This window comes from Oncorhynchus tshawytscha, unplaced genomic scaffold, assembly GCF_018296145.1.
Source record: "Oncorhynchus tshawytscha isolate Ot180627B unplaced genomic scaffold, Otsh_v2.0 Un_contig_15264_pilon_pilon, whole genome shotgun sequence".
NCBI classification, from domain to species: Eukaryota; Metazoa; Chordata; class Actinopteri; order Salmoniformes; family Salmonidae; genus Oncorhynchus; species Oncorhynchus tshawytscha.
Window position 1 is genome coordinate 35,318 of NW_024608866.1, and position 10,615 is coordinate 45,932.

The window sequence follows — 10,615 nt, forward strand, 5'->3', positions numbered from 1 at the left end:
GCCAGGACAGGACTCCGAGAGAGGAGCAGAGAGGAGAGAACCAGGACAGGACTCAGAGAGAGGAGCAGAGAGGAGAGAACCAGGACAGGACTCAGAGAGAGGAGGAGAGAGGAGAGAGCCAGGACAGGACTCTGAGAGAGGAGCAGAGAGGAGAGAACCAGGACAGGACAGGACTCAGAGAGAGGAGAGAGCCAGGACAGGACTCAGAGAGAGGAGAGAACCAGGACAGGACAGGACTCAGAGAGAGGAGCAGAGAGGACAGAACCAGGACAGGACTCAGAGAGAGGAGCAGAGAGGAGAGAACCAGGACAGGACTATCTTTTTGTTTTCTCATGATTTGGTTGGGTCTAATTGTGCTGCTGGTTGGGTTCTGTGGGGTGTGATTGTGAACAGAGCCCCAGGACCAGCTGACTGAGGGGACTCTTCTCCAGGTTCATCTCTTTGTAGGTGATGGCTTTGTGGTGTAATCTGTGGGCATATCTTCTATTTACGTGCTCCTCTCTCTCTCTCTCTCTCTCTCTCCAACTCCCTCTGTTTCTCTCTCTCTCTCTCCTCTCCCCTCTCTCTCTCCCCCTCTCTCTCCTCTCTCTCTCCTCTCCCTCTCCACTCCCTCTCTCTCACTCTCTCTCTCTCTCTCCTCTCCCCCCCCTCTCTCTCTCTCCTCTCCCCTCTCTCTCTCTCCTCTCCCCCTCCCTCTCCTCTCCCTCTCCCTCCCTCTCTCTCACTCTCTCTCTCTCTCTCTCTCCTCTCCCCTCTCTCTCTCTCCTCTCCCTCTCCACTCCCTCTCTCTCACTCTCTCTCTCTCTCTCCTCTCCCCCCTCTCTCTCTCTCTCCTCTCCCCTCTCTCTCTCTCCTCTCCCCCTCTCTCTCCTCTCCCCCCTCTCTCTCCTCTCCCTCTCCACTCCCTCTCTCTCACTCTCTCTCTCCTCTCCCTCTGTCTCTCTCTCCCCCTCTCTCTCTCTCTCTCTCTCTCTCTCTCTCTCCTCTCCCTCTCCACTCCCTCTCTCTCTCTCTCTCTCTCTCTCTCTCTCTCCTCTCCCTCTGTCTCTCTCTCTCTCTCCTCTCTCTCTTTCCTCTCTCTCTCCTCTCCCTCTGTCTCTCTCTCCTCTCCCTCTCTCTCTCTCTCTCTCTCTCTCCTCTCGCTCCTCTCTCTCCCTCGTCTCTCTCCTCCAGGTGTTCTACGTCTGTTGGAGCATGATGAGGAGTATGTTTTCACTCTGCCCTGTGCCTACGCCCGCTCCATTCTTACCGTACCCTGGGTGGAGCTGGGAGGGAAAGTCACCATCAGTTGTGCCAAGAGTGGATACTCTGCCACCGTTACCTTCCATACTAAACCCTTCTATGGAGGAAAGATACACAGGTGGGTCTGAGAGAGAGAGAGAGAGAGAGAGAGAGAGAGAGATTCCATGTGTATAAAAGGTATCTTGATGGTCCCTGTCATTCCTATCCCTCCCTGTTTGAGACGGTGGCTGTGTGTGTTCGTCCATCCATCTGTATGTGTCTGACCTAATGACATCGGTATCCTTCGTCACTCTTCCTGTTAGAGTGACAGCGGAGGTGAAGCACAACCCGACGGGGACCATAGTGTGTAAGGCCCAAGGTGAATGGAACGGTACCCTAGAGTTCACCTACAGCAGTGGAGAGACCAAGGTCATCAACACCTCCAAGCTGCCTGTCATCAGGAAGAAGATACGCCCCATGGAGAAACAGGGACACTACGAATCACGGTGAGGAGGGAGGGAGGGAGGGAGATATGCCCCATGGAGAAACAGCGACACTACGAATCACGGTGAGGAGGGAGGGAGGGAGGGAGATATGCCCCATGGAGAAACAGGGACACTACGAATCACGGTGAGGAGGGGAGGGAGGGAGATACGCCCCATGGAGAAACAGGGACACTACGAATCATGGTGAGGAGGGAGGGAGGGAGGGAGGAAGGGAGGGAGATACGCCCCATGGAGAAACAGGGACACTGCGAATCACGGTGAGGAGGGAGGGAGATACGCCCCATGGAGAAACAGGGACACTACGAATCACGGTGAGGAGGGAGGGAGGGAGATACGCCCCATGGAGAAACAGGGACACTACGAATCACGGTGAGGAGGGAGGGAGGGAGGGAGGGGGGGGAGGGAGGGAGATACGCCCCATGGAGAAACAGGGACACTACGAATCACGGTGAGGAGGGAGGGAGGGAGGGAGGGAGGGAGGGAGGGAGGGAGGGGGAGGGAGGGAAGGAAGGAAGGGAGATACGCCTCATGGAGAAACAGGGACACTATGAATCACGGTGAGGAGGGAGGGAGGGAGATACGCCCCATGGAGAAACCGGGACACTATGAATCACGGTGAGGAGGGAGGGAGGGAGGGAGGGAGATACGCCCCTTGGAGAAACAGGGACACTATGAATCACGGTGAGGAGGGAGGGAGGGGGAGGGAGGGAGATACGCCCCTTGGAGAAACAGGGACACTATGAATCACGGTGAGGAGGGAGGGAGGGAGATACGCCACCCCATGGAGAAATAGGGACACTACGAATCACGGTGAGGAGGGAGGGAGGGGGGAGGGAGGGAGATACGCCCCTTGGAGAAACAGGGACACTATGAATCACGGTGAGGAGGGAAGGAGGGAGATACGCCACCCCATGGAGAAATAGGGACACTCCGAATCACGGTGAGGAGGGAGGGAGGGAGGGAGGGAAGGAAGATACGCCTCATGGAGAAACAGGGACACTATGAATCACGGTGAGGAGGGAGGGAGGGAGGGAGATACGCCCCATGGAGAAACCGGGACACTATGAATCACGGTGAGGAGAGAGGGAGGGAGGGAGATACGCCCCTTGGAGAAACAGGGACACTATGAATCACGGTGAGGAGGGAGGGAGGGGGAGGGAGGGAGATACGCCCCTTGGAGAAACAGGGACACTATGAATCACGGTGAGGAGGGAGGGAGGGAGATACGCCACCCCATGGAGAAATAGGGACACTACGAATCACGGTGAGGAGGGAGGGAGGGAGGGAAGGGAGGGAGATACGCCCCATGGAGAAACAGGGACACTACGAATCACGGTGAGGAGGGAGGGAGGGAGATACGCCCCATGGAGAAACAGGGACACTACGAATCACGGTGAGGAGGGAGGGAGGGAGGGAGATACGCCCCATGGAGAAACAGGGACACTACGAATCACGGTGAGGAGGGAGGGAGGGAGGGAGGGAGGGAGGGAGGGAGGGAGGGAGGGAGGGAGGGGGAGGGAGGGAAGGGAGGGAGGGAGGGAGGGAAGGGAGGGAGATACGCCCCATGGAGAAACAGGGACACTACGAAACACGGTGAGGAGGGAGGGAGGGAGATACGCCCCATGGAGAAACAGGGACACTACGAAACATGGTGAGGAGGGAGGGAGGGAGATACGCCCCATGGAGAAACAGGGACACTACGAATCACGGTGAGGAGGGAGGGAGGGAGGGAGGGGGAGGGAGGGAGGGAGATACGCCCCATGGAGAAACAGGGACACTACGATTCACGGTGAGGAGGGAGGGAGGGAGGGAGGGAGGGAGATACGTCCCATGGAGAAACAGGGACACTACGAATCACGGTGAGGAGGGAGGGAGGGAGGGAGATACGCCCCATGGAGAAACAGGGACACTGCGAATCACGGTGAGGAGGGAGGGAGGGAGGGAGATACGCCCCATGGAGAAACAGGGACACTACGAATCACGGTGAGGAGGGAGGGAGGGAGGGAGATACGCCCCATGGAGAAACAGGGACACTACGAATCACGGTGAGGAGGAGGGAGGGGGGGGGAGGGAGGGAGATACGCCCCATGGAGAAACAGGGACACTATGAATCACGGTGAGGAGGGAGGGAGGGAGGGAGGGAGGGAGATACACCCCATGGAGAAACAGGGACACTACGAATCACGGTGAGGAGGGAGGGAGGGAGGGAGGGAAGGGAGATACGCCTCATGGAGAAACAGGGACACTATGAATCACGGTGAGGAGGGAGGGAGGGAGGGAGGGAGGGAGGGAGATACGCCCCATGGAGAAACCGGGACACTATGAATCACGGTGAGGAGGGAGGGAGGGAGATACGCCCCTTGGAGAAACAGGGACACTATGAATCACGGTGAGGAGGGAGGGAGGGAGGGAGGGAGGGAGATACGCCCCTTGGAGAAACAGGGACACTATGAATCACGGTGAGGAGGGAGGGAGGGGGGAGGGAGGGAGATACGCCCCTTGGAGAAACAGGGACACTATGAATCACGGTGAGGAGGGAGGGAGGGAGATACGTCCCATGGAGAAACAGGGACACTACGAATCACGGTGAGGAGGGAGGGAGGGAGGGAGATACGTCCCATGGAGAAACAGGGACACTACGAATCACGGTGAGGAGGGAGGGAGGGAGATACGCCCCATGGCGAAACAGGGACACTACGAATCACGGTGAGGAGGGAGGGAGGGAGATACGCCCCATGGAGAAACAGGGACACTACGAATCACGGTGAGGAGGGAGGGAGGGAGATACGCCCCATGGCGAAACAGGGACACTACGAATCATGGTGAGGAGGGAGGGAGGGAGGGAGGGAGGGAGGGAGGGAGGGAGGGAGGAGGGAGGGAGGGAGGGAGGGGTGTGAGATCTGACTGTTCCTGATGCTCCAGACAGAGAAGAAGAGAGATGACACACTTCTCTGAGAACGTTCCTGTGACTTTTAACACAATGTCCTCACTGATGACACACACACTCACACACGCACACGCACACACGCACACGCACACACACACACACACACACACACACTCTCTCAGCTTTAATACACTGCTAGTCTCACACACGATGCCACAGCCTTAATTTGATCTGATACTTGGTTAGTACAGTCTGGGCTGTAAGTGGAAGGGCTAACTGTCCCTCTACAGGGGCAGAGTGTTACCTCAGCTATGAAATCAGTAATAATGGTATAGTGTCCCTCTACAGGGGCAGAGTGTTACCTCAGCTCTGAGATCAGTAATAATGGTATAGTGTCCCTCTACAGGGGCAGAGTGTTACCTCAGCTCTGAGATCAGTAATAATGGTATAGTGTCCTCAAACAGGGGCAGCGTGTTACCTCAGCTCTGAGATCAGTAATAATGGTATAGTGTCCCTCAAACAGGGGCAGCGTGTTACCTCAGCTCTGAGATCAGTAATAATGGTATAGTGTCCCTCAAACAGGGGCAGCGTGTTACCTCAGCTCTGAGATCAGTAATAATGGTATAGTGTCCCTCTACAGGGGCAGAGTGTTACCTCAGCTCTGAGATCAGTAATAATGGTATAGTGTCCCTCTACAGGGGCAGAGTGTTACCTCAGCTCTGAGATCAGTAATAATGGTATAGTGTCCCTCTACAGGCGTCTGTGGCAGCATGTCACCTCAGCTCTGAGATCAGGAAACATTGACTCTGCTACAGAGCACAAACACTGTCTGGAGGAGAGGCAGAGAGCAGAGGGCCGACAGAGAGCTGCCTCCAACACACCCTGGACACCCAAGTACTTCATCAAGGAGGTGAGGAACTAGGACCTGAACGGTTCACTTTGACCTCTGACATTACCTCAAACTTTGAGTCAGATTCCCTGGTCTTGTCTTTAATGTACTGTATGTCATCCTCTCAAAAAACTCCCTCTCTCGCTCTCTGTCTGTCTCTCACTCTCTCTTTGTCTCTCTCGCTCTCTGTCTCTCTCTCTCGCTCTCTGCCTCTCTGTCTCTCTCTCTCTCTGTCTCTCTTTCTCTCAGGGCGAGGGCTGGGTGTATCACAACCCCTTGTGGAAGACCCACTGACGAGGGGAGGGGCCTCGGGGGGAGGGGCAACGTGCCAGCTGCCAATCACAGCACAGCGAGCGGCCCGCTGGTGGTCATGGCAACACACAGGGGACCAGCTAGCCGGGCCGCTAGAGAGTAGAGGAAATACACAAGGGGCCTGTGTTCCAAATGGAACCCTGTTCTCTATATAGACAGACAACTGCAGAAAGAGTGCACTACATAGGGAATAGGGTGCTAATTTTCAGATTTGCCCAACGGATTGTCTTGAATGAGGAGCTTGTGTCTCAGTCATTCAATAAGAATGAGAGGTGCCAAAGACTCTCAAGAGGGACAGGAACTACAGTCAAGACAGCAAAAGCTCACTGAAACTCGGCGGCCATTTTGGAGACGGACCGGGTCGAACCAGGAAGAGGTTGGTTAGGGACAGAAGATGAGCGTGATCGTTGGTGGTCAAAGATAGCTGAACAATTATGTAGCTTTTTTTTAATATACAGTAGAATCTAAATACCAGAAGAATATATTATATTCACATGCTTCTTCCTTCACTTTTAATTGGTTTGCACAGGTACTGTAGCTGTCTCCACTGTTATTACCCAGTAGGCCACAGGAGGGGTTGTCCTTCCAGCTGTCTCCACTGTTATTACCCAGTAGGCCACAGGAGGGGTTGTCCTTCCAGCTGCCTCCACTGTTATTACCCAGTAGGCCACAGGAGGGGGTTGTCCTTCCAGCTGTCTCCACTGTTATTACCCAGTAGGCCACAGGAGGGGTTGTCCTTCCAGCTGTCTCCACTGTTATTACCCAGTAGGCCACAGGAGGGGTTGTCCTTCCAGCTGTCTCCACTGTTATTACCCAGTAGGCCACAGGAGGGGTTGTCCTTCCAGCTGTCTCCACTGTTATTACCCAGTAGGCCACAGGAGGGGTTGTCCTTCCAGCTGTCTGCACTGTTATTACCCAGTAGGCCACAGGAGGGGTTGTCCTTCCGGCTGTTTCCACTGTTATTACCCAGTAGGCCACAGGAGGGGTTGTCCTTCCAGCTGTCTCCACTGTTATTACCCAGTAGGCCACAGGAGGGGTTGTCCTTCCAGCTGTCTCCACTGTTATTACCCAGTAGGCCACAGGAGGGGTTGTCCTTCCAGCTGTCTCCACTGTTATTACCCAGTAGGCCCAGTAGGCCACAGGACAGGGGTTGTCCTTCCAGCTGTCTCCACTGTTATTACCCAGTAGGCCACAGGAGGGGTTGTTCTTCCAGCTGTCTCCTCTGTTATTACCCAGTAGGCCACAGGAGGGGTTGTCCTTCCAGCTGTCTCCACTGTTATTACCCAGTAGGCCACAGGAGGGGTTGTCCTTCCAGCTGTCTCCACTGTTATTACCCAGTAGGCCACAGGAGGGGTTGTCCTTCCAGCTGTCTCCACTGTTATTACCCAGTAGGCCACAGGAGGGGTTGTCCTTCCAGCTGTCTCCACTGTTATTACCCAGTAGGCCACAGGAGGGGTTGTCCTTCCAGCTGTCTCCTCTGTTATTACCCAGTAGGCCACAGGAGGGGTTGTCCTTCCAGCTGTCTCCACTGTTATTACCCAGTAGGCCACAGGAGGGGTTGTCCTTCCAGCTGTCTCCACTGTTATTACCCAGTAGGCCACAGGAGGGGTTGTCCTTCCAGCTGTCTCCACTGTTATTACCCAGTAGGCCACAGGAGGGGTTGTCCTTCCAGCTGTCTCCACTGTTATTACCCAGTAGGCCACAGGAGGGGTTGGGTTGTAGGCCCTTCCAGCTGTCTCCACTGTTATTACCCAGTAGGCCACAGGAGGGGGTTGTCCTTCCAGCTGTCTCCTCTGTTATTACCCAGTAGGCCACAGGAGGGGTTGTCCTTCCAGCTGTCTCCACTGTTATTACCCAGTAGGCCACAGGAGGGGTTGTCCTTCCAGCTGTATGATGTATGTAATATCCAAGGATCTATGATTTGTCCATAATTAACACACAACACCAAACACACTGTTTAGTGAAGTGTCTTCCTTCCGCCCTTCTGTTCTATGATGTACAGTATATACATACCGGTTATGTATGTTGGTCACACTTGACTTGGACACTGTTCATAACACACTGGCCCAGTATAGAGAACAGCATTTCCTTCAGCCCTTCCAACAGCCCACAATGGAGAAATGTAATCAGAGGTGAACACTGCTGCAATGTCAAAGTCAAAGCCATTTCTCCAGCCTACAGCAGCAATCTACAGTATTCACACACTAACGTTGGAGTGATTGGAACCAGGAAGTAGCCCGGTACTCCAGTCTGTTTGTCATTTTATAGGGCCGAACCTTGAAGAGATCTTTATATGGCCGAACCTTGAAGAGATCTTTATATGGCCGAACCTTGAAGAGATCTTTATATGGCCGAACCTTGAAGAGATCTTTATATGGCCGAACCTTGAAGAAATCTTTATAGAGTCTAATTTATGGCCGAACCTTGAAGAGATCTTTATATGGCCGAACCTTGAAGAGATCTTTATATGGCCGAACCTTGAAGAGATCTTTATATTGCCGAACCGTGAAGAGATCTTTATATGGCCGAACCTTGAAGAGATCTTTATATGGCCGAACCTTGAAGAGATCTTTATATGGCCGAACCTTGAAGAGATCTTTATAGAGTCTAATTTATGGCCGAACCTTGAAGAGATCTTTATATGGCCGAACCTTGAAGAGATCTTTATATGGCCGAACCTTGAAGAGATCTTTATATGGCCGAACCTTGAAGAAATCTTTATATGGCCGAACCTTGAAGAAATCTTTATATGGCCGAACCTTGAAGAAATCTTTATATGGCCGAACCTTGAAGAAATCTTTATATGGCCGAACCTTGAAGATAGAGTCTAATTTATGGCCTATCCTTGAAGAGATCTTTATAGAGTCTAATTTATGGCCGAACCTTGAAGAGATAGTGAAGGTCAGAGAGAAAGGTAGACTACCTCCACTATACAGCCTTCACCACAGTAGTACAGTGTACTGAATGTGGCTTGGCTGCCTCCCAAATATTCCCCACATAGTATCTTTACTTTGCACCAGGCCCTGGTCAAAAGTAGTGCATTACATAGGGAATAGGGTGCCATTTGGGACGTACAAATCCAACCGTATCCAGGAGGTGCAAATCCAACCGTATCAAGGAGGTACAAATCCAACCGTATCCAAAATGTACAAATCCAACCGTATCCGGGACGTACAAATCCAACCGTATCCGGGAGATACAAATCCAACCGTATCCAGGAGGTGCACATCCAACCGTATCCATGAGGTACAAATCCAACCGTATCCAGGAGGTGCACATCCAACCGTATCCAGGAGGTGCACATCCAACCGTATCCAGGATGTACAAATCCAACCGTATCCAGGAGGTGCAAATCCAACCGTATCCAGGATATACAAATCCAACCGTGTCCAGGAGGTACAAATCCAACCGTATCCAGGAGGTGCAAATCCAACCGTATCCAGGATGTACAAATCCAACCGTGTCCAGGAGGTACAAATCCAACCGTATCCAGGAGGTACAAATCCAACCGTGTCCAGGAGGTACAAATCCAACCGTATCCAGGAGGTGCAAATCCAACCGTATCCAGGAGGTGCAAATCCAACCGTATCCAGGAGGTGCAAATCCAACCGTATATCCAGGAGGTGCACATCCAACCGTATCCAGGAGGTGCAAATCCAACCGTATCCAGGAGGTGCAAATCCAACCGTATCCAGGATGTACAAATCCAACCGTATCCAGGAGGTACAAATCCAACCGTATCCATGAGGTACAAATCCAACCGTATCCAGGAGGTGCACATCCAACCGTATCCAAAAGGTACAACTCCAACCGTGTCCAGGAGGTACAAATCCAACCGTGTCCAGGAGGTACAAATCCAACCGTATCCAGGAGGTGCAAATCCAACCGTATCCAGGAGGTGCAAATCCAACCGCTCTATAGAGAGATATATTGACCCTTGATTTATTTCGTCCGCGTCTGATATTTATTCTCCTGGTTTTCAATATTCTGTGATCCTATAGGCTTAGGTTCAATCTGTGCTGCGGAAAATAGGCGCTATAACAAGATTTACATTTAAAGGCAATCTCCTGACTCAGATAGTTTCCTTTCACATGGTTCTTTCCAGCAACTATGGTAGATGTGGAATCAGGCCAGTTTGGCTGAGTGGTATGAACATCTCTTAACTCCTCTGTGGAACCAGGCCAGTCCAGTTTGGCTGAGTGGTATGAACATCTCTTAACTCCTCTGTGGAACCAGGCCAGTCCAGTTTGGCTGAGTGGTGTGAACAGCTCTTACCTCCTCTGTGGAACCAGGCCAGTCCAGTTTGGCTGAGTGGTGTGAACAGCTCTTAACTCCTCTGTGGAACCAGGCCAGTCCAGTTTAGCTGAGTGGTATGAACAGCTCTTACCTCCTCTGTGGAACCAGGCCAGTCCAGTTTGGCTGAGTGGTGTGAACAGCTCTTAACTCCTCTGTGGAACCAGGCCAGTCCAGTTTGGCTGAGTGGTATGAACATCTCTTACCTCCTCTGTGGAACCAGGCCAGTCCAGTTTAGCTGAGTGGTATGAACAGCTCTTACCTCCTCTGTGGAACCAGGCCAGTCCAGTTTAGCTGAGTGGTGTGAACAGCTCTTAACTCCTCTGTGGAACCAGGCCAGTCCAGTTTGGCTGAGTGGTGTGAACAGCTCTTAACTCCTCTGTGGAACCAGGCCAGTCCAGTTTGGCTGAGTGGTGTGAACAGCTCTTACCTCCTCTGTGGAACCAGGCCAGTCCAGTTTGGCTGAGTGGTATGAACATCTCTTACCTCCTCTGTGGAACCAGGCCA

At 52.9% G+C, this 10,615-nt stretch overlaps 2 protein-coding genes and 1 long non-coding RNA gene across 3 annotated transcripts in view; 2 read left to right on the forward strand and 1 right to left on the reverse strand.

The window, feature by feature from the left end:
• LOC112237313 (oxysterol-binding protein-related protein 10-like) overlaps positions 1–6,430 on the forward strand; it is a gene marked incomplete at its 5' end in the record, with an annotated part of 41,139 nt that extends 34,709 nt beyond the window's left edge. The window contains 4 exon segments of the mRNA XM_042313776.1: positions 1,174–1,360; positions 1,545–1,727; positions 5,371–5,524; positions 5,753–6,430. Of these exon segments, the coding sequence (XP_042169710.1) occupies positions 1,174–1,360; positions 1,545–1,727; positions 5,371–5,524; positions 5,753–5,797 (569 nt within the window).
• Positions 6,431–7,614: 1,184 nt separating this feature from the next.
• On the reverse strand, positions 7,615–8,311 carry LOC121843908. Its single transcript, XR_006081798.1, has 2 exons — positions 8,239–8,311; positions 7,615–8,199 (listed from the first exon to the last, which is right to left on the reverse strand). It is a non-coding gene; the product is annotated as an uncharacterized LOC121843908 (long non-coding RNA).
• Positions 8,312–8,779: 468 nt separating this feature from the next.
• Positions 8,780–10,392, forward strand: LOC112236127. The gene is made up of 2 exons (XM_042313778.1): positions 8,780–9,386; positions 9,439–10,392. The coding sequence occupies exons 1-2, from the start codon at positions 8,780–8,782 to the stop codon at positions 9,747–9,749; spliced, it is 918 nt and encodes a 305-aa protein (XP_042169712.1). The 3' UTR covers positions 9,750–10,392.
• Positions 10,393–10,615: the final 223 nt, after the last annotated feature.

Bases quoted from the DNA above. Each gene is read 5' to 3' on its own strand.
- LOC112236127 (XM_042313778.1), top strand. From the start codon at position 8,780: ATGTGGCTTGGCTGCCTCCCAAATATTCCCCACATAGTATCTTTACTT. The intron at 9,387-9,438 runs GTGCAAATCCAA...TATATCCAGGAG, and splicing joins AATCCAACCGTATCCAGGAG to GTGCACATCCAACCGTATCC.